Raw genomic sequence first — 24,742 nt, 5'->3', positions numbered from 1 at the left:
TTGCAGTTTGAAAGCTCCGAACCTACTCATTCTGTTCAAGAGTACTTGGGTTCGATGCTCTTGTCATTCTGTAAACAACACTCTCCACTTAAGTTAACTCACAGCCCCACATCTTCTGAAGCTGTATCAAAGCATTGCCATGTCTTGGATCTCATGTACCATTTGGTCGTCTCTGATGCCGTAAACTCTGAAGCACCGATACCTGATCCAAGCGAAGGTATGTGTAGATAGACAAATTTTATAACATGATTCAAAACTGGGTATTTATAATCTTCACATGACTGTTATTGCGAGAATATGTTAGATAAACTTAAATTAGAAAAAGGTGCTTTTGTAGTTTTGTAGGAGTCTTCCCAAATTCGCGTTTCCACTGATATGGGTGTTATTATTTTAAATAATATAGCATTGCAAAAGCTTTGGATGACTGTTGCGGAAGCCATAAAATGCGGAAGAAATTTTATCAGTTTGGATAGGCATGCTGCCAACGTCAATCTTTTTAAAGTGAAACCTTCATGTTTGTTTCCAAGGTTCTATTTTATTAAAAATAATATTTTTTTGGGTTAAATATGTTTTTAGTTTCTATATTTTGGGGTAATTTTGGTTTTAGTCCATTTTTAAATTATGGTACAATTTAGTCCTTCAACTTTAGAAAACTCTAGTTTTAGTCTTTTTTTACCAATTTTTTTTAACTTTATTTGTTGTTTCAAACACGTTTTTTAGTTAACATTGAAGCAAAAATGTGTCAAACAGTGTAAATAATCCAAATGCTTCAATGTTAACTAAGAAACGTGCTTGAAACAACAAATAAAGTTAAAAAAAATTGGTAAAAAAGATTAAAACCAGAGTTTTCTAAAGTTGAAGGACTAAATTGTACCATAGTTTGAAAATGGACTAAAACCAAAATCGCCCCAAAGTATAGGGACTAAAAACATATTTAACCCTATTTTTAAATATAAGATATTTTAGACTTTTGGATCATGGGCCTGATCATGAGCTCTATAAATAGAGCTCCACCTCCACTCCAAAATCATCAATTCTCTCATTCTCTCTTTTTTTTTCTCTCATTCTCTCATTCTTTTTATTTCTTAAAAATTATCCTGAGTTTCATTCTTTCTCTTTTTAAGAGATCCTTGCTAGTTCTGAGTCCTTAGAAATTTTTGTCAGCATTTCTACTGTTTTCGGAACTCAGACGATCTTCGCCAAACCATTCCCGGATGTATCAAAAATTGAAGTCTTCTTTAGTCAAAATTTTCGGCGTTGGCAAGAACGTGTGTCAACCCTGTTAGACAAGTACGGAGTCGCCTTTGCTCTTTCATCTTCAAAACCTGATTCAAATCCAAAACAAGTTGAAGATTGGGTTCATGCAAATAAGATGTAGTCAGACAAAGTTTCATTATTGGGAATTATTATCGTTGGGAAATGGTTGAAGACAAGGACATAAAGTCGCAAATCAACGAGTACCAAAAACTGCTCGAAGATATTAAAGCGGAGAACGTTCTTCTACCAGATGAACTTGTCTCATAGCTTCTGATCGAGAAATTGCCGCCTTCCTGGACTGTTTACAAGCAACAACTGAAACATAGACACAAGCAAATGTCACTTTCAGAGTTGATCACACATATAATCATTGAAGATACCAACAGGAAAGAATGTGCTACTGCGAGGGTCAAAGCTTTGTCCGCAAAAGCAAACGTAGTAGAAGACAAACCTGCTCCAAAAAGGTACGAACATAAACCTAATCACAATAACAAAAATTATTTTCGAAAATTTCGTCCCAACGGATCTAATCTCACCTTTAAGAAGAAAGGAAATTGCTTCGTATGTGGGAAGTCGGACCATCATGCACCGTAGTGCAGGCGCAGAGCAAGAAACGACAATCCTCTTAGGGCCAATATATCCAAAGGAGATGACATTATTGCTGCGGTCATTTCTCAAGTAAATCTGATGACCAATGTGAGCAAGTGGATGTAGACTCTGGTGCTACCAGACATATCTGTACAAACAGAAGTGCCTTTACCTCTTACACTAATGTAGGGGATGGAGAAGTGATTCTAGGACCACTCCTATTTTGGGAAAAGGGAAAGTTCTTCTCAAACTCACATCTAGAAAGACTTTGGCCTTGAGAGATGTGCTACATGTGCCATCAATCAGAGTTAATTTAATCTTTGTGGCACTATTGGGAAAAATGGGGGTTAAAGTGTCATTCGAGTCTGACAAGATTGTAATGACAAAGAATAATGTTTTTGTGGGGAAGGGATATTGTGATCAAGGTCTCTTTGTACTTAACATTTCTGAAAATATTAATGAATCGTCTTCTTTTGCTTATATTGTTGACTCGTATGATTTATGGCATGCTAGATTAGGACATTTAAATTCTTCATACGTTATGAAATTACAACGACTAGGATTGATTAATATGCATGATAAACAAAGTAGTAAATGTGATATATGTGTAGAATCTAAAATAACAAAGAAAACATGTTTTTCTATAGAACGCCAAACTGAATTATTAGGGCTAATTCATACTGATATAGTTGATTTGAAACAAACCATGTTTAAAGGAGGTAAAAATTATTTTGTGACCTTTATAGATAATTATTCTAGATACACCAAAGTTTACTTAATCAAACATAAAGATGAAGCTTTTGATGTGTTTCTAAGAGGATTAGATCAGATAGAGGTGGTGAATATGTTCTGTTTAATGACTATTGTGTTAAAGAAGGTATCATGCATGAAGTAACCCCACCATATTCACCTGAGTCTAATGGAGTAGCTAAGAGAAAGAATAGAACTCTTAAGGAGATGATGAATGCGATGCTTATTAGTTCTAGTGCACCTGATAACCTTTGGGGAGAAGCCTTGCTTACTGCGTGTTTTTTACAAAATAGAATACCTCATAAGAAAACTGGTAAAACTCCCTATGAGCTGTGGAGAGGTTATCAACCTAACCTTAAATATCTAAGAGTGTGGGGGTGCCTAGCTAAGGTGATGTTACCTGATCCTAAGAAAAGAAAAATAGGTTCTAAAACCTTTGATTGTATGTTCTTAGGCTATACTGAACATAGTGTTGCCTATAGTTTTCTAGTTATTAAAATTGATATACTTGAAATAAATTCTATAATGGAGACGAAAAATGCTGAGTTTTTTGAACGTGTTTTTCCTTTAAGGGTTATGAGATGTCTCAACCTATAGATAATAATAATAGTGATGCCATGTGTAAAGAATTAAGAAGAAGTAAAAGACAAAGGAAGGAAACTTCATTTGGTAATGATTTTTATACTTATCTAGTTGATAACGATCCAAATAGCTTTGTAGAAGCCATTAATGCTCGTGATGCAAAACAGTGAGATAAAGCCATTAAGACTGAAATTGAATCAATTCAGAAAAATAATACTTGGACCTTAGTAGATTTGCCTAAAGGGGCAAAACCCATTGGTTGTAAATGGATCTTTAAGAAAAAATATCATCTTGATGGATCTATAGAGAAGTATAAGGTAAGATTAGTAGCAAAAGATTTTACTCAAAAACCCAACGTAGATTACTTTGATACTTTTGCCCTTGTGACTAGGATTTCCTCTATTCGAGTATTTTATCCTTAGTAGCAATCCATAAGCTAGTGATACACCAAATGGATGTTAAAACTACATTTTTGAATGGTGATTTAGAGGAGGAAATTTATATGACTCAACCTGAAGGATGTGTTGTACCTGGTTAAGAGAATAAGGTATGTAAACTTTTAAAATCTTTGTATGGGTTGAAACAAGTACCAAAACAGTGGCATGAAAAACTAGATAATATATTGCTATGTGATGGTTTTTCACATAATGATGCTGATAAATGCGTGTATTCTAAATTTGAAAATGGTGATTGTGTCATTATATGTTTGTATGTTGATGACGTGTTAATATTTGGTACATGCAATGAAATTTTTGCCATAACTAAACTGTTTCTAGGATCGAATTTTGAAATGAAAGACATGGGTGAAGTCAATGTAATTTTAGGTGTTAGAATCATAAGGAAGGGAGATAGTATTTTATTATCCCAAGAATAATACATTGAGAAACTTCTTAAGAAGTTTGGATATTATGATTTCAAACTCGTGAGTACCCCTTACGATGCTAACTCTAAATTAATGAAAAATAGAGGAGAATCATTATCTCAGCCTTAGTATGCCCAGATAATTGGGAGCTTACTACACTTGATGAGCTTTTCTAGACCTGATATTTCTTATGCAGTAGGTAGACTGAGTAGGTACACTCAATGTCCAAATCAAGAACATTGGGATGCATTTTCCAGGCTTATGAGATACTTAAGAGGTTCAATGGATTATGCCATTGAATATAGTAGATTTTTCGCTGTACTAGAAGGGTACATTGATGCTAATTGGATCTCTGATTCAGATGAGACAAAATCCACTAGTGGTTATGTATTCACACTTGGGGGTGGTGTGATTACATGGAGATCAACCAGACAAATAATTATTGCAAGATCAACAATGGAATCTGAGTTTGTCGCTCTTGAGATGACTGGTAGTGAGGCTGAGTGGTTGAAAAACTTCTTAGCAAACATTCCCCTAGGAATGAAACCGACCTCGTCGGTGTCTATACATTGTGATTGCCAATCGACAATAGTTATAGCTAAAAACAAGAATTACAATGGAAAGAATAGACATATCCAATTGAGACACAATTTGGTGAAGCAACTACTAAAGAGTGAAACTACTTCCATTGACTATGTGAAGTCAGAACGAAATCTAGCAGATCCTCTGACAAAACCCTTGGGAAGAAATATGATTATAGAAACATCGACGGGAATGAGACTTAAGCCACTGGCAAACAAACAAGTGATGGTAACCCAACCTTTGTGATTGGAGATCCCATGAATAAGGTTCATATGGGTAAAAACAAGTCACTTGTTAGTTTTGGTGGCACTAATTTGATTTTAAATTAAATATGTCCCTTCCTATGGTGTGTGTGAAAGTGCTAGAGACTGCATTATTGAGAGGTTAAACTTTGTAATTAATCAAAGTTTTTAATGATCTTCATATCCCTTACAGGTGGTGTATGACTTGCATCATACACTTAATGAAATCACCTATATGAGTGTCAAGTGGGGCCGCTTGCATGAGATCTTGGCATGATCTCTAGAGCACTCATGAATATCGAGCACGCGCATGACCTAGTAAGCGCATCACAGCGATGATAGCAAGGATTGTGGGAGTGTACTGTGATTGATAAACCTCTAACACACTCAAGTATCTTTGGTTCATATAGCTTGCTATACCAACTATACTATGTGTTAAGTTTCTTAATCTAAGACTGGTTCATATAGCTTGCTATACCAGCTCTGATGCATTACATCTTATAAAAACCCATGATTTTTCTTCTTTTCTTTCTTTCAATCATTGTGTTTTATCTTTTGCAATATGTGGGAGATTTTTATTATTTTAAATAATATAATATTGCAAAAGCTTTGGATGACTGTTGCGAAAGCCATAAAATACGGAAGAAATTTTATCAGCTTGGACCGCAAGCCTCTTGCCTCCAACGTTTCCCGCAAGGCATGCTGCTAGCGTCATTTTTTGGAGTGCAATGTTCATGTTTTTTTCCAACGTTCTATTTTATTAAAAATAATATTTTTTAATAGAAGATATTTTAGACTTTTGGATCATGGGCCTGATCCATGAGCTCTATAAATAGAGCACCACCTCCACTCCAAAATCATCAGTTCTCTCATTCTCTCTTCTCTTTCTCTCATGGATCGCAAGCCTCTTGCCTCCAACGTTTCCCGCAAGGCATGCTGTTAGCGTCATTTTTTTGGAGTGCAACGTTCATGTTTTTTTCCAACGTTCTATTTTATTAAAAATAATATTTTTTAATAGAAGATATTTTAGATGTTTTGGATAATGGGCCTGATCCATGAGCTCTATAAATAGAGCACTCCATTCACTCCAAAATCATCAGTTCTCTCATTCTCTCATTCTCTCTTCTCTTTCTCTCATTCTCTCCTTCCTTTTATTTCTTAAAAATTATCCTGGGTTTCATTCTTTCTCTTTTTAAGAGATCCTTGCTAGTTCTGAGATCCTCAGAAATTTCTGAAAAGTTCGTGTTGTATCCTGGGGGGCTTGTGCAACACACCGCGGATAAGTCCTTAAGGACAGTGACTCTACACGCCTCAGGAAATTTTGTTCGTGATTCTGTCAGCATTTCTACAACAATGGGTAGTTTGTATTTTGTAGTGTACCAACTTGGTTAAAATCTTGTTTGTTATTAGTTTAGGTAGCAGCTCAGATCTGTTAGGAGTTTTTGTTACGTTATCGTTGCACTATAGCAACTCGACCGTGATATTTGGCCGATGTTATTTTGGTTTTCGCTTTAATTTTGTCCAATGTTATTGCCTCTGAACATGACTATTTGATTTCCTTCCACATTCAATGAAAGTGGTATCAAAGCTTTATACTTTGAGTATCAAGTGTAAAATAAAAGAACAAAAAAAAGAATGAGTGAAACAGTGAATGCTTAAAAAAAAGTGAAAGAGATGACAATAGTATGATTGTGTCACAATTGACGAAGATGACTAATTATGATAATTGGTGCTTACATCTGAAGGTGTTGCTCAGATCTCAAAACCTATGAAATATAATGGAAGTTGGGTACGATGAACCCGATGAGGGAGAACATTAGACAGTGGCACAGGTTTCTGCGTTGAAGGATACGTAAGTGAAAGTCAACATTGTATTTTCTCTACAATGCAATATATGAGTCAGGGTTCGAAAAGATAATGAATGTATTGTGAGCAAATAAAGCTTGAGAAACTCTAGAGGTGTCATTCAAAGGTGACAATTGCATGAGATACGTCCGAATACAAGCTCTTAGGAGAAAGTTTGAACAGTTAGAGATGGAAGAAACAAAGTTGGTTACCAAGTACATCACTCGGGTAGAGAAATTGGCTAGTCAACTCGGTAGGAATGGAGAAAAAATGTCACTTAACTGGGTTATAAAAAAACGTTGAGATCTTTGACGAAAAACTTCAAGGGCATTGGCTACATAATTGAAGAACCAAAGGACTTGTCAATTCTCACAAAGGAAGAAGAAAGAGAAGGAACTTGATGATCAAACACTATAGATGAAATGCAATATGAACGAAACTCGCAACTCTTAAGGTTGTGGTTCTAGAGGCAGAGAACGAGGAAGTTTGCATAAATATGACCTGGCAGTAAAATTGGCATGGCCACGACCGAGAAAGAGGCTGTGGAGGTCAGTCTAAAACAGGTGTGGAGTGCTTCAAATGTGGAAAACTCGACCACTATGCAAACAAATGCATATTAAGAAGTTTTTATAATTGTAGGAAGGTTGACCACATAGTAAAATTTTGCCTAGCTAAAAAGGAAGGTAAACAATCCTTCTTACTAAAGAGCATGCGAAAGGGATGGGAATTTTATTGTTATCATAAAGCTCGGACACGTTCATGACCAAGTTGTTTGAGGTAGTGCAAAAGGAGATCGAGCTATTTGATGAAGAGACCGAGTTGTTTGATGTTGAGATTGAGTTGTTTGATATTGAGACCAAGCTGCTTGATGCCAAAATCGGGGTGTTTAGAGCCAAGCAAGTACAAACCGATTTGTTTAAGGCTGAGCAAATGCAAACCATGGTGATTAGAGCTTAGCAAATGTAGACCGAGTTGTTTGAGGCTGAGTAAATGCAAACCTTTAAGGCCAAGCAGATGAAGGTTGTGTTGTTTGGAGTTGAGATGTTTGGAAGATACATCAGATGAACGTAAAGTTTACATTTTTGAATGAAGTTCTGGAAGAGGAAGTGTATGTAGAAAACCTTCCAGTTACATGTGTTGGAATTTAAGAGTATTAGAGACATTTTTCAAATTCATGAAGAGTTACAATTATTCATGAAAAGTTACCATTCATGAAGAGATACAATTATTCATGAAGAATTACCATTCATGAAAAGTTACATTCATTCATGAAGAAATGTAACTAATCTGAATCTGGTATCTCTTGGATTTGAAAGATGTCTGATCAACATCTATATATAAAGGGATCATGTTCTCTATTGAAAGTATGAGACTCAAGAGATTTTATGAGACTCAAGAGATTCTAAGAGATGAGTGAGACTTTTTCTCTAGATTCGGTCATTCTCTTAACACACAAATCAATTCCTGACAATCATATTCTTGTTTAACGTTAATACTAAGAGTGAGTATTAACGTTATATTTCTTCTTTGTATCTCAAAAGCGGATTTCGTGATCCCCTTCACTCTTATCAGGGATTTAATATTGCTTTTAGAAAAGTGTGTATTCACGCCTAGAAGTATATATCAAGTCTCCATTGTTGTTCATCTTGTTTCCCTAAGTTCTTGGAAAATAGTTCCAACAACATGAAAAGAGGAAAAGAAAAGAATGTGTTGAAGTGGAAGAAGACGTTGTATGAATTGAAGCAATCTTTATGAGCATGGAATGAAAGAATTGATACCTATTTCAAGAAAAATTGTTATGAGCAATGTCTATATGAATGTGCTTTATACCTAAAGAAACAACATAGCAGGTATGTTGTTTGTTGTCTTATATGTAAATGATTTGATTTTTTCGAAAGTAAAGTCGAGCTAGTTGAAGAATTTAAAGAAGTGGTGAAGGAATTTGATTGATTTGGGCATCATCACATATTTTCTGGGTTTGAAAATGGATCAAAGCTCGATAGGGATCTTTGTCTCAAAGGATGTATACTAGGATATACTGAAAAAGGCAAAGATGATGAAGTGCAATTTAGTTTCCATTCCCATATGGAACCTGACGAAGCTATCAAAAACTAAAGAAGGGGATTTTGTTGATGAAAGTAGATATCAAAGCTTAATTGGGAGTCTCAGGTACTTGACAAACACAAGGTCATACCTTATGTTGAGTGTGTGAGTTACAAGCCATTTTATGGAAGAGCCAAGGTATTCTCATTGAAAAGCACTAAAGCGGATACTAGGGTATGTAAATGAAACTCTATCTTTTGAATTAATGTACATTAAGTCAGACATCTACTGACTTAGTGGATACTCGAATAATGACTAGTGTGGAGATGTGGATGACTAGAAGAGCACAACTGATTATGTTTTCTTCATGGGAAGTATAATATTTACTTGACTCTTAAAGAAACAAACCATTGACTATTAGCGTGTGAAGCCAAGTATGCGGCAGCATCCTGGAGTGTTAGGCATGTGATCTGGTTTAAAAACCTATTACGAAATTTGAAGATGATGTAAGAGAAGTTGTTGATCGGAGTAAGCAATGGATCAGTGAACTAACAAAGAATCCAATAAATCATGAAAAAAACAAGCATATATTAAATTTTGTTTTCATTTTATCTGAAAAAAAGTTAAGAAAAAAAAGCGTAGAACTAAAATACATAGAAAGCAAGGAACAAATAACTTATATATTCATAAAGACACCTCCTACAACATTATTATAATATTGGAAGCTGATAGAGAAGAATGAAGAAAAAATTTAGATTTATGTGGAATTTTTATTAGATAAATTTAAATTAGGAAACGATGCTTTTATAATTTCTTAGGAATCTTTTATTTTCCACGTTCACGTTTCTTCCATTAATCTGGATAGTGTATGTTACATACTGTAGCAGCTAGGTTAAAATCATTGCTATTATTTTACTGTAGCAGGTCGGTTCTGTATCAACTCGGCCACGATATTTGATTGTTGTTATTTTCGTTTCTGTTTTCATTCGGTCTAGTACTATTGCGTTTATACACGACTACTTGATATAGACTTCACATTCAATGAATTGATAGTGCAAGATATACACCAGATTATAAGTTTCTTCTTTAATAGAATCATGGAGACATCATAGTGATGTTGGACTACCTAGCTAATTATTTTCGTGGTAATTAACATTAACTCTACCACAGGTAATCCTGCGGTCCAGGAAAGCCCAAATTATGAAGCCATAGCAATTTCCTTTAAGAAAGTTAGAGGTGTATTANCATGGACATTACGCTCTTTGAGGAAGCTGAAGCGCGTGAATATTCCTCTTGGGAAACCCTTTAAACGACATCTAGATCGAGTAATAAAAGTGTCCTCTCAACTTGATATTCTTTCGTCAAATGCAAAATCTTCTGAAGAAGAAGAAGAAGATGAAGCTACTATGATTATCAACATTCCTTGTGTGCGTGAACTTCATTCAGTCGGGGTCTGTTTCAAACCTGTGGAAGGTGGTAACATGGCCATTGAATTTGACGAAACTAAGGGCATATTTTACCTCCCTGTGGTGAAACTGGATGTGAACTCTGAAGTGATAATGAGAAACCTCGTGGCTTACGAGGCCTTGACCCAACCAGACTTTCTCATCTTCACNAGGTACACAGAACTGATGAGGGGAATCGTAGACAGTGTGAAGGATGTGAAGCTGCTGATGAAGGCAGGGATCATAGAGTCAGGTAGCACTCTCACTGTTGAAGAAACTGATGAACTATTCAACGGAATGAGCAAATCCATTGGACCCACCAAAACACACAAGCTAGATGAGACTATCAATAAAGTGAACAAGTACTACAATGATAAGAGGAAGGCCAACTTCTTCAAGGCCACAACGGATTATGTGTACAGATCATGGAAGTTCTTCACACTTCTTGCCACCTTTCTTCTCTTGGCCATGACGGCTATTGAAACGGTTTGCACCGCCTATGATTGTAAAGCATATTTTAAAACCAAATGAGGTTTTCATATCTCTTGTACTTTTGCTAGAATGGTTCGGAGTGTATAATGTTTCTGTAAAATTAAGTACAGCTTAAGTTATACCTTCATTCGATGGATGTTGTATTGATTAGTTATAGCAAAGAAAGTGACACCACTCAAATGGAAAATTATATTTGTGAGCATTATAAGGTCGTGTTATGCACATTCGAAAACTTTAAAAAATTTGTAATGATCGAGGAAGTTTGTGAAACAACTTGGTGTAAGGATTATCACGATGAAAACAGGGGTGGGGAGAGAGTTAATAATAGTAACTGCAGAAATAGCAGCTTCGATCACCCCAAAAATGTAAGGGCATAGAGAGCTAATCCAACATTATTTATGTGTCTGTGTCGGGAGTATGATGATATGTCGTCGACGTCGTCATTATTGACATAGTTGTTCGGCCTTTGGCGCGGTAGCCAGCAATCAACCAAACAAAGTTTAGATTTGGTCGGTAGTATAGTTACGACTGTCCATACTGAGGAAAAGAATAAAGGCCAAGCTTCTGAAGACGCTGCTGAGGAAGATTCAACCGAAAAAATTGAAGTCCATTTTACTTGATGAAAGAAGTTCTTCTAGGTTTTTAACTTCTGCTGCTTCTGCAGCCTGTCGCCTTTCTCCTCCTAGTTGTCATTTTTTCTGAGCGATCAATCGAGTTTCATTAAAGATGGCGCGTTTGTCAGAAATTATACCCAAGGTGAATGTCTGTCATGTCAGCAGTAATCCATGCAATAAGCCAAGAAGAATTATCCAATGATACACACCATAACGCATTGCATATCATCACCCAATTTAAGCAAAATCCCAGATGGCTTCTCAATCAATCTTCAGTTCAGAATCCGACCAACACCATTGGGTCATCCGAATCAATCAAATGGTGAGTGAAACGCACCACTCAATCATGAAAATAATACCTGTTTGCTGTAACGAGTGAAGGAAACGTGGAGGGAAATGTAAATGCTAAAGGACATGTGGAAGAAGGAACAGTGAGAAATGACACATTTAACATGGTGAGAACACGTTAGGAGAGTATACTACTAAAGGATTTTGTTCGGTGAAGAAGGTATGATTCTGGTATGAACCAAATTCTGTTCCTTCTGTTGAACTCTGATTTCATTTCTCTCTCTCTAAAACAGATCTTCTTATTCACCCTTCTTCTCTCATCTTTTTCTTCAGGTCGAACCATAAACTCTGGGAAATTCTAGTTGGAAGATTCTTTAAGTTTTTCGATTCTGTAATTGTTGTTTTATATTTCCTGTTATAAACCAAAATTCTCTCTGATTGTATTGTTGCATTCTGCTTGAATAAAATTCCACGTTTCATTGGTGTTTTCATTGACATCAATGGCTGAGAATACGCAGATGAAAGATATGCAAACCTAGCTCACTTCTATTTTGAATTGAATCAAGAAACAACCAGATCATGATAAAGCCAATCATGATTTACTCCTTCAATTTCAAACAGCAAACAACGACCGTATGGATCAGATGCAAAAATTGTTTGATTCGTTAACGCATGGTGACAATCGGCACATTGATGCTTCAAACTCAACTGGTTCGTCCTTATTGGTGACTCCCTCTGCTTTCGCAATGCCGGTACGCAACATATCTTTGGGTTTTCTCACTTTGATGGCACTACCCCAGTGTTAGAATGGATATTCAAAGCTGAGTAGTTTTTAATTATCATCATACTCCTGATAAAGAGAGAGTCGAGATTGCTTCTATTCATTTTGAGAAGGATGTGATTCCATGGTTTCAAATGTTACACCGTATGGCGGTAGCTCGCACATGGTCTGATTTGACAAGAGCTTTGGAGAGCCATTTTAGACCATCTCCATTTGATTCGCCTACTGCAGAATTATTCAAATTGTATCAGTTCGGTACAGTTTCAGAATACTACCTCAAATTCATGGCTCTAGCTAATAGATCAGAGGGTCTTACGGATGGTGCGGTGTTAAATTCTTTCTTAAGTGGGTTAAATCGGGGCATTAAAAGAGATGTAGTGGCTCAATGTCCTACTAATCTTCTGCGCGCGGTGTCTTTGGCTAAATTGTATGAAGAAAAGTATGCTTTTGTTTTGCACCAACATTCTACCACATATACTAATCGGTATTCTCCTTTGTCTTCTACCAGTGCAAATCTTAATGCCGCAAAGAATACTGTGAAACAGGCGTTACCTCCGCTGCTTCCCACACCCACTAGTCCACCAATACGCCATCCCACTATAAAAAAATTACACTTGTGGAGATGCAATTGCAGCGAGACAAAGGATTACGTTATTTCTGTGATGAAAAATTTACTCATAAGTGTGCTAATACACAATTGTTGATGTTACAAGTGGTAATGATACTGAAAATCTCCAATCTTTCATTCATACAACTAGTGAAGATGGATTAGAAGATACGCATCATTTGTCTTTAAATGCTATGAAGGGCAATTCAGGAGTTGGTACCATTCGTTTTGTTGCTCACATTAACACTTAGCCAGTCACGATTTTAGTAGATGGAGACAGTTCTCATAATTTTTTACAGCCACGAATTACTAAGTTTCTTAAATTGAATATAGAACCATCTCCTTTGTTTGAAGATATGGTGGGAAATGACAGTTATATGCAAACTCAAGACGTCATTAAAGCTCTGAATATTCAAGTTCAAGGGACTAGATTTGAATTCCCTGTATTTCTGCTACCTATTTTTGATTTTGGAAGCCAATTGATTAAAAAATATAGGATCTCATAAGTTCTATCATTTTTCTTTAATGCACTAGTGTTCATGATGAGAATAGAAGACCCTCGGGTGAAGCTAGCTAGGGATGCCATCATAAGGGACATCCTCATGTTGGAGAACCAAATTCAGACCTACTCGTTGATGAAGATCTTGCTGTTTGAAAGCTCCGTTATATGCTCTTTCATCTCATCCAAAACTTTCTTGAAGAAGAAGAAACTCCTATGGTTGTCAGAATCCCTTGTGTGAGGGAACTTCATTCAGTCGGGGTCTTTTTCCATCCCGTGAAAGGTGACAACATGGCCATTGAATTTGACGAAATGATGGACAAATAAATAATAAACTAATAAAAAATTACATATATTTTATATCAAAATGTTGTTAAATGATCTGTGTAAAAATATTTTTTTTTAAGATGTTATTATGAATGTTTTTGAGTTATCCAACCATCAATTATATATATATATATATATATATATATATATATATATACTTTTTCTCTTTTTTTATATTTCTCAAGTCTGAATTTTTCGCCTTCGCAGCATGCAAGAGTATTCTATTACGCTAAGAACAGTGGAAAAAATTCATTTAAGCTAAAAGTTTTATATATATTAAAAAAAGACTTGTAATTATTAAACTTGATGAGCTTGATTTATGATATGTAATTCAGATTAATATGACATGATATACCGATACACTTTTACCTCTCTTTCTAGAACATAAATTAAGAAAAAAAGAATAGTTAAAAAAACTGAAATTAAACTTTTGGGGTATAAGATGATCTGATGAAGTTGTGTGTGAAATTTGTAAATAGATAAAGGTTTTAGTTTTGTAAATTAATATGAAAATTGAATTGATGGATGTGAAGTTTGAGATTTTATATTGTCTGTAATGACGAAAAATATAAAAAAAAACTTTTAAGTTTGTTGTGATAAGAATGGTGTAGGAAATGGGTGGATATGATTAGGATGGAAGGGAGTTAACTATAACGATAAAGCCAATGTTGAGAAAATATGGGAGAAACAAAATTAACATTGTGTTAGGTTTGGTTGATAAAAGTGTGAAACAAGTGGGTGATAAGAATACTTGTGTGCTTGTCACTGTTCATAGCATTAATTTTGTGCCAGATAATAGTATTTTACTACACCACATAGTTTGCACGGTTAACAGAATTTTCAAGATTTTCTTGTGATTAACAAATTAAAAAAATATAGAAATTTAATATTATATATATATATATATATATATATATATATATATATATATATATATAATTATTCTTACTTTTAATCACACGACAAATATAAATCATTTTAAAAAACTTATTCTCGATATCAATTGTTAAAATTATAAGACTAAATTCAAGAAAAGTTGGTGAATTGAACTATCACATAATAAGATGAAAAGTGAAAATTGAATTGGTTGATGAATATCACAACAAATTAATTAAAAGATATTTGAGACAGGTATAATATACATTATTAGAGGTAAAGTGAATAGAAAGAAAAAGTGAGAATGATGCACCTAACTCACTATCATAAGAGATACATCCATTTACCTAATTTCTTTGATTAAGAAAATCCTTTATATTTTTAATTTTACAATTTTTTTTAAAAATATAATGCACTGTACAAGATTATTCTATAAAATCTTCTAACACCACTTATTAAACCATGTATCACAACCAAAGCTCTTGACAACTCTAGTCAAAGATCAAAACATTAGAAAAATTACAAAACACCAACAAGTTAACTCAAAAATTTTAAATACAACTAAGAAGAACAAATTACAAAAAGTGATTGTTCTGAGTTTCTAAAACTAAATATTTGAATCAAAGAATAAAAAAATAAAGTTTCAAAAAGTATTTTTAGTCCCAGAATCACCATCAATAAAAACAAAATATTTTCTGAAAGAATAATTTTAATTTTGTCTCATGTAATTTTAAAATAGAAAAATATATAAATTTTGGTACTTTGAGAATTTAAACCGATTAAAATCAAAATTGTTTTATAAAATACTAAACCTTAAACATAATATATTAGAAAGTGGGTTTAGTCTAACTCATTCTCACAATGACCCAAGTGGAAACAAAAATGTTCACTTAAAATTCGCTAGGATAGACTCTAATCATGACATTGATATCATGTTAGAAAGTGAGTTTTTAAACCTAACTCAACCCTACAAAACCGATTTATAAACATCTCACTTATATATTATAAATTGGTCTTATTTCTAATTGCCTCGAGACTTCTAATAAAATATAAAGGAAAAATATGTCACATACGCATGCCAATGCCAATGACATGTGAACTTTGTTTTCGGAATACTAATTTGACTTGGATTGAAATTTTATATATAATGACTTTTAAATTGATTAGATTTTTCGTGTGTTGTAGACCGTTCAATTTATGAGGAGCGGATAAACCATATCCTACGATAAATTTTATTCAATTGGTTTCATTTTAGTATTTTATAAAATAATATAAATGTATTCAGTTTTATTTTTATAATAAATTATTTTAATTACCATTAAATAAAAAAAATATGTAAATACTAAACAAAATTGTTAATTGTTCAAAAAAATTAGCATTCATAATTTTGGTAGTTAGTCTTAATTGTGTGTTTTTATAAATTCGTTAATATATTTTATCTAACATTGTTATATTTATTGTTAATTATCATGAATTGAGATTAATTTTATTTGATGTAGAAAATGTAAGTTATTGTTGATTAAAGTTATTCCATTTAAAAAATCTTTCTAATTGATTTGATAATTTATTTATTTTAGTAGGTTAAAAGGTTTTCTCGTTTCGTCAAAGTTAAAAAAATTAAAAAATAAAATAAAAACTTTGATTTCAATGATAAAAATATAATAGTGTATTCTTTGAAAAATAAATTATTACAAAACATCAGTAGAAAGAAATTAGTTTTTGGAAATTCTAACTATCTCAAATGAAAAAAATATTGGTGACGTACACTTACTAATATTGATTACGAAAATTTAAAAACTGTTTAAAAATTTACTTTAAAAAATGAATTTTAAATTTAATTCAATTTTACAAACCTAATTTTGATAAAAAAATGTTTACACTTCTTTTATATATTATAAATTAATCTTACAAAACTAATTTTGATAAAAAAGTTTACACCTCTTTTATATATTATAAATTGATCTTATTTTTAGTTAAAGTAGAACTTGTATCACCAAACTCTCATCATCTAAAAAATGTGTAGCTGTGAATATTTCATGCGATTAAAATGTGCTCTTTTTGGCTGTTGTTTGAATTCTCTCGCATTTGATTCTACATTATCAAACTGCAGTTTCGAAAATTTTGAAACAACATATCCATATTGGTCCCAGTTGCACGTCCACCTCGTACTCTGCATTGTCTTACTACCAAACAGACACATTTGTTCTTATTCATGAACCTCCTTTGTGAAGACAACAAACTCATCGTTATATCTTTTGTCCTCATTTTAATCTTGCGGACAATTTTGGAGGAAAGGTTATTGTCACGTGTACAAATTGCCTACTGTCACGTGCACCAATGAGTCAGAAATGGGAGCAAAATTTTGAGGGTTTCGTAAAATGACATTTTTTAAAGTGGTCACCCACTTCTCTCTCTGTCAATACTTCTCATTTTTATTGAATAAGACATTAGGGCTGCCTCACACCTTTGAATATGCATAAAGATATCAATAAATAAGTATAAAATGTGAATACAAAACCTTTCGATATTACATTTCCTTTAAAACAAAAGAAGGCCACAAATATATCTGCTGAATAAAAATTAAAAAGTTTCAAGAAATATAGATATTACATTTATAGGAGGATTTTTGGTATACGTGTATATTAATCTCTCATATTCATATTTGAAATCTTGCATGTGCTCTTCATCATCGTCTACAAGATCTTTTACAAAGCATCTATATAATAATGCTATATAATTTGAACATATATATAATCATTACAAATGGATACCAAAATGCCACAAAAGAAATGAAGGATAAGCTTATTTATATCATAAATTTTTATAAAAATTTAAATAAGTTTTTGTAGTAACTATTCAAGATAAATTTCATTACTTAATATAAAGTCATAATCATATATTAATATTTTAACATGATCTAGACTTAATTATAGGAATAGTTATGTATTGAGTTGAATAATTGTGTCAATCATACACTTGTCATGATTTTTTTTTTCACATTAAATTTAACAGCAACAACAACATTCTCCTTATAGGAGTTTACCATTCTTATCTCAAACTATCATTGTGATAGGATTAATTTCTTTTCCTCATTTAAGTGATGATATTAATTACTTAATTCTGATTCTTGTAGATTGGAAACTTCCTCCAACTATTGCTATCTAAACCTCATTCTTTATATAAATATGAGAGTTTAGTTCAATAAGATAATTTTACTCTTTGGATTCAAACTCAATGTAAACATACTTTACTGAATATGACACTTCTTCTTACAAATTCATGATCATATTAATAAAATTCTTACCATCATAATATATTTGTATCACATAATTTTATAGGTTTTTGGTAACTCATCATTTAACATTAGACATCAATTATGAAATAACCATTGAATTAAAAAGATGAAATTAGAAAAACTTATTTATGATGAAACCCATATCAAATACAATCGTTTTTATAAAGTTTAAGAATTTAAAGAAAAAAATATCCTTTAAAGATGTTTGATACTTTTATAATTATAATTATACTGAATTATGTATTTATTTTTATTATGTTGATAATAATGATTAATATATAAAGTTTAAATATATTATTCTCCATTTCCAAAATGATTAATGGGAAGCACAGTTGGAAGAGAGACAAGAATCATGAAAGTCTTTACTAAATATAACAGATAAAGGAAGTGAGGTGTAAGATGATTTGGCGTTCATTTTATAAATGAAGAAACGAAAAAACTAAAAGCCATTATAGAGAAGAGAAAGAGAAGCAATGGCCCGTACATAAAATTTCTTGGTTTCGAAAATCCAAGAATTACACAGTAACAGGTATTTGATAGAGCAATTCATCAGAAAAATTAAGGTAAATCCGAATGGATTCTTCAATCTTCAATTCAGAATACGATGAAGACTGTTGGGTGATTCGAGTAAACGAAATCGTAAGTGAAAGCCACCACTCAGTCTTGAAAAGAATACCTGTTTGCATATTCCATGTTCCCAAATCTCTGAGCTGTGGGAAGCCAGAAGCCTTTGTTCCTCAATTTGTAGCCATTGGTCCATACACTCACTTTCGCCCCGAGCTCTATCCCATGGAAAGGATCAAGATTTTTGCTGCCAAAACGGTTCTAGACCACTTCAACAAACATGAACTCAAACAAGTAGTCCAAGAATTCCGCGACTCAGCAATCTTCATCCGTGCTGCGTACCACAAACACTTGAGCATCAAAGATGAAACCTTGTTATACACAGTGGGCATTGATGCTTTGTTCTTGTTGAATTTCTTCCACAAGTATGTCAATGACAGACAATCTGGCTCTTTCATGAGGGGATTAGGAGAACAAACTCATTGTCGTGGTCTGACACTAACCAAGGATGCCATCNTAAGGGACATCCTCATGGTGGAGAACCAAATTCCAATGTTCTCCTTGTTGAATATCTTGCAGTTTGAAAGCTCCGAACCTACTCATTCTGTTCAAGAGTACTTGGGTTCGATGCTCTTGTCATTCTGTAAACAACACTCTCCACTTAAGTTTACTCACAGCGTCACATCTTCTGAAGCTGTATCAAAGCATTGCCATGTCTTGGATCTCATGTACCATTTGGTCGTCTCTGATGCCGTAAACTCTGAAACACCGATACCTGATCCAACTGAAGGTATGTGTAGATACACATATTTTATAAGATGATTCAAAACTAGGTCTTTATAATCTTCACATGACTGTTATTATCATTTTCTTGTAAAAATTTGCGAGAATATGTTACATAAACTTAAATTAGAAAAAGTTGCTTTTGTAATTCTGTAGGAGTCTTCTCAAATTCACGTTTTCCCACTAGGAATCTTTTATTTTCAACATTCATGTTTCTTCCACTGATCTGGATAGTTTATATTACATACTGTAGAAGCTAGGTTAAAATCTTAATTGTTATTATTTTACTGTAGCAAGTCGGTTCTGTAGCAACTCGGCCACGATATTTGATTGTTGTTATTTTCGTTTCTGTTTTCATTCGGTCTAGTACTATTGCGTCTAATACACGACTATTTGATAGACTTCACATTCAATGAATTGATAGTGCAAGATATACACCAGATTATAAGTTTCTTCTTTAATAGAATCATGGAGACATCATAGTGATGTTGGACTACCTAGCTAATTATTTTCGTGGTAATTAACATTAACTCTACCACAGGTACTCCTGAGGTCCAGGAAAGCCCAAATTATGAAGCCATAGCAATTTCCTTTAAGAAAGTTAGAGGTGTATTAACATGGACATTACGCTCTTTGAGGAAGTTGAAGCGCGTGAAGAATATTCCTCTTGGGAAACCCTTTAAACGACAACTAGATCGAATAATAAAAGTGTCCTCTCGACTTGATATTCTTTCGTCAAATAATTCAAGATCTTCTTCTGAAGATGAAGAAGAAAAAGAAGAAGAAGAAGAAGAAGAAGAAGAAGTTCATATGATTATCAACGTCCCTTGTGTGCGTGAACTTCATTCAGCCGGGGTCATTTTCCAACCCGTGGAAGGTGGCAACATGGCCATTGAATTTGACGAAACAAAGGGCATATTTTACCTCCCTGTGGTGAAACTGGATGTGAACTCTGAAGTGATAATGAGAAACCTCGTGGCTTACGAGGCCTTGACCCAACCAGACTTTCTCATCTTCACNAGGTACACAGAACTGATGAGGGGAATCGTAGACAGTGTGAAGGATGTGAAGCTGCTGATGAAGGCAGGGATCATAGAGTCAGGTAGCAGTCTCGCTGTGGAAGAAATTGATGAACTATTCAACGGAATGAGCAAATCCATTCGACCCGCCAAAACATACAAGTTAGATGAGACTATTAATAAAGTGAACAAGTACTACAATGATAAGAGGAAGGCCAACTTCTTCAAGGCCTCAACGGATTATGTGTACAGATCATGGAAGTTCTTCACACTTCTTTCCACCTTTCTTCTCTTGGCCATGACGGCTATTGAAACCTTTTGCGCAGCTTATGATTGTAAAGGGTATTTTAAAGCCATATGAGGTTTTCATATCTCTTCTACTTTTGCTAGAATGGTTCGGAGTGTATAATGCTTCTGTAAAATTAAGTACAGCTTAAGTTATACCTTCATAGAATGTTATAATGTATGTTTGATGTGTTACCCAACTGAAACCATCTGTTATGGTTTCGGGTGTACAATGATTCTGTAAAATTAAGTACAGTTTAAGTTATCCTTTCATTCGATCGATGTTGTATTGATTAGTTATGCAATTGAAACCATCTATTATATCATTTAATTAAAGTGTAATGAAAATTCACTAGTGCAAAAACGCTGTTTAACGTCACCCCAAAAGACGTCGGCTAGAGGACAGCCGACGTATATTAATGGACGGTGACATTATCGTAAATAAGTTGGTCACCAAGACGTCAGTTTCTAGGACAAACAACGTCTATGATATAGTAGACGTTTGCTCTGCCCTAAATCGATGTCCAATGGCCTAAGGTAGACGAGAAGACAGGCTTATCTGCCCGATTGATGTCGGTTGTTCTGGGTGGCCAATGTCTACTTGCCTGCAATTAATGTTCTTCACCTGATTCTGAGGCGCTTAGACGTCATGTAGTAAAGAACCGATATCTATGGCCTGTCCGGAAGGCGGAAAGACATCAATTTCTACAATATAGACGTCGGATTTCTCGGTGGGTGACTTCTATGTGCCTGTAATTAATGATGTTTACCAAACTTGCAGGCACTTCGACGTCCGATAACAGAGCTCCGACGTCTATATTGTTATAGACGTCGGCGCCCTGGATAACTGTCGTCTACTTCCCTGACAGGAAATGAAATGTCAATCAGTTCAGCGCAATAACCGACGTCTAATATGCATTTAAAAAATCAAATTAAAAGTTATCTTTGACGTCCGATTAGTTAGATAACTGACGTCTATGGGACTATAGACGTCGGTTTCTGTTGCAACCGACGTCCCATTTCATGTTAAATAAACCACAAACTCTTCGCGACATTGCAGTTTCTGATATCATCGTCTTCCTCCTCTCCTTTTTCTCTGCTCCTCTCCTTTTTTCTCTCTTATGGCATTGCATTATTGTTTCTGATAACATCATCGTCTTCCTCCTCTCCTTTTTCTCTCTTGCGGCATTGCATCCCAAGTGCGTTTTTTTTATGGTTACCGTTTAAACTTTGTTCAGTCTTTCATCGATTATCTTCTGGTTCAACTGATTAAAATTTGTTTCCTTTGTGTTGTGTTTTAGTGCAGTTTTGTTCCTTTCTTGGGGTAACGTAGTACCACATTCTTCCGTTGCTAGCTGCCTCCCAGAAAAAGCGGTGTCTTTTGGATTTCTGGTGACGTTTCGACCCAAAAACGACCCTGGGTCATTGCCTAGTTATCGTTTCACCGTAATTTTTTCCTCTTGCGATTGAAAATGGAACTAAGCAAGAACCCAGGTTCGGTTTCTGATTGAAATGCCATGAGAAATTCAAAAGACGCAAGCTTTTTTCGGGGGAAACTAGCAAAAGCAGAGTGTGCTACTAGGCTATCCAAAGACAGGAACAAAATTGCACTAATACACAACGACTATATTAGACGTCGGTTAATGCAAGGATCGACGTCTATAGTTACGTTAGACGTTGGTTAGTGACATGTTCGAAATCTTTATGTGTTTTTAGACGTCGGTTAATGCGTAGTCCGACGTCTATATTGTGCCTTTAGACGTCGGGTTAGGCCTATACCAACCTCTAGTGACGTCGGACATGGCACTAACTAACGTCATTATAGACGTCTGTTATATGGATATCCGACGTCCCATTGACGTCACCGGTAATGACGTTGGTTGGTTAATAGACGTTAAAAACTCAAAAGAACATACATCTAAAGCTATTTCTGCACTAGTGATTCATGAAAAATTATAGAAACTCTAAATAAAAAAGAGAGTTGGAACGTAAATTGGACCTATAAATCTAAAATTAGAGAAAGTCCAAGACTAGAGAAAGCTCAAAATAGAATTCTTGAAAAATTTTATCTAAAAACATTCTAGAACAATTTATAAAAATATCTAGAGATGCTTATATAAGAAGATATTTAGATAAGTTTAGAATTATAAGAATGTTTTAGAAAACTCTAAAGAATGAATAATAACCCTTAGATTAATGTTGTGGTAGCAAAGTACTATTGGTTGAGGAGGTGACACTAGTATAAATATGAATGACTGAATCATTTGTAATCAAGCGGAAAGAAACAAAGTAAGCAAACATCTACTACAACAAAGAGAACTATAACACTTCTTTTAACTACTATTTCTACATTTTCTCCACATTCTACTATCTCTATATTTTCTTTATTTCATCAACTATTTCTTTCACAACCTTAAAATATTTATATTTTCTCTTTTTTATATTGTATTCCAAATGTCTGAGATTTTGGCCAATTGTAATCCCTTACAGAATATGTTATTATGAAACTGAAACCCTGAACTGTGGTTGGAAGTTGACTGAACAAACTCATAATTAGTTTGGGTTGTCTATCGTTTAATAAACTTGAATTATAAAAAAATGTGTTCAAGTTATACAAAACTATGTTAATTAAATAAATGAGCTACATTTGGGTCACAAAATATCACTTTCTGAAATGAGAGTTTCAAATATAGAAATATTTATATCATTTTTATTATAGACGTAAAACTTAATATGGCTAAAATTTACCTATGATTTGCTTTGATTGTGAGTTATTTATCACTTTAAAAAAATGTAGATTGGCATCTAAATATATTTGAAGAAGTAAAACTTCAATTTAAAATATATTTGACAAAATGAATTATTGCAAAACATCAATAAAAGAAATTAGTTTCTAAAAAATTTTAACTAACTAAACGAAAAATAACATTAGCCTTACTAATATTGATCGAGGAAATTTTAACTTATATATTAACAAAATAATAAATCCAATCACATTTAATTTAAGTAAAATATTTGTTAATATTTATAAAAAATATTAAAATGTGTCATTAAAACGTCAACTAAATCATCAATGGCTTTATTTTAGTCAAATTAAAGCCACTTTGGCGAAAATCAAACTCAGCATATAGAATATAAATTGGACGATTTAAATCATGTAAAATTCTTATGAATTCTGATCCCAATCAAATCGACAAAATCCTGACTAAAATTGAGTTGAAGGAAAAATACAAATACAAATAACATATTAATATAAAAATAAAATAATTTCAAATTTTTTATTTTAAATAAAATTTAAATATTTGTAATTTTAAATATTCGATTATTTTTGTAAAATTATAAGATTTGAAATTTAAAAAAAAAAATATTTTTTTCTAATAAAATATTTAAAATTCTTTATAAAAATAAATGATTATTTTAAAATTCTATTTCCAAACACATTAAATTGCTTGGTCCATCTGTGACATTATCTTGAACAACAAGCAATGGTTCTAAGTTTTATAAAAATGCAGTTTCAAAAAAATTTCAAGAACACCTTTATATTTATATATGGGTGTGGACAAAGTGACTTTTTCTTTACATAATTTTATTTAATTTGTTTACTGATTTCTTTCTTTTTTTTTTAAATTAAAATTAATGATTTAACACATCAAAATTAAATAAAGTTATGCATCCCATATTGGTCCCATTGCACGTCCACCTCGTCCTTTGTCTTATCGTACTACCAAAGATACACCGTTTGTTCCTATTCAATGCAAATTAAGAGACCTTCATGAACCTCCTTTGTGAAGACAAACAATTCATCGTTATCTTTTGTCCTCGTTTTAATCTTGTGGACAATTTTGGAGGAAAGGTTATTGTCGCGTGCAACCATGAGTCACAAAAATTTCAATTTTCTTTTAAGAATTATTATTTTATTATTTTTTCTTAATACAACATATATCATATTGGTTATTTAAACTTTTCTACAACTATTCTCTAAACAATTGAGGTTAAAGGTTAATTAAAATTTCAAAATTATCACTTTTTTTTTAATAACAAGGTCTTCGATTATTACAAATAATTGTTGCATATGTTTCACTTAGGGTTTTGTTCGTAAAAGGAAATGCAGGATAG

The 24,742-nt window shown here is 33.4% G+C and overlaps 2 protein-coding genes across 2 annotated transcripts in view; both read left to right on the top strand.

Annotated features, from left to right (window-relative positions):
- LOC106757190 (putative UPF0481 protein At3g02645) overlaps positions 1 to 11,113 on the top strand; it is a 15,580-nt gene extending 4,467 nt beyond the window's left edge. The window contains exons 2-3 of the mRNA XM_014639808.2: positions 7 to 217; positions 9,922 to 11,113. Coding sequence (XP_014495294.1) covers positions 7 to 217; positions 9,922 to 10,727 — 1,017 coding nt within the window. The 3' untranslated portion in view covers positions 10,728 to 11,113. The remainder of the gene's footprint in view (positions 1 to 6; positions 218 to 9,921) is intronic.
- A 7,239-nt stretch (positions 11,114 to 18,352) lies between these two features.
- LOC106779804 (putative UPF0481 protein At3g02645) lies at positions 18,353 to 20,878 on the top strand. The gene is made up of 2 exons (XM_014668041.2): positions 18,353 to 19,329; positions 19,864 to 20,878. Exons 1-2 carry the CDS (start codon positions 18,549 to 18,551, stop codon positions 20,700 to 20,702), a joined length of 1,620 nt encoding a protein of 539 aa, XP_014523527.1. The 5' UTR covers positions 18,353 to 18,548; the 3' UTR covers positions 20,703 to 20,878.
- Positions 20,879 to 24,742: the final 3,864 nt, after the last annotated feature.

This window comes from Vigna radiata, chromosome 1 (genome assembly GCF_000741045.1).
Source record: "Vigna radiata var. radiata cultivar VC1973A chromosome 1, Vradiata_ver6, whole genome shotgun sequence".
NCBI lineage: Eukaryota > Viridiplantae > Streptophyta > Magnoliopsida > Fabales > Fabaceae > Vigna > Vigna radiata.
The sequence above is the reverse complement of the archived record's forward strand: the minus strand, read 5'-3'. Positions and strand labels throughout refer to the sequence as shown.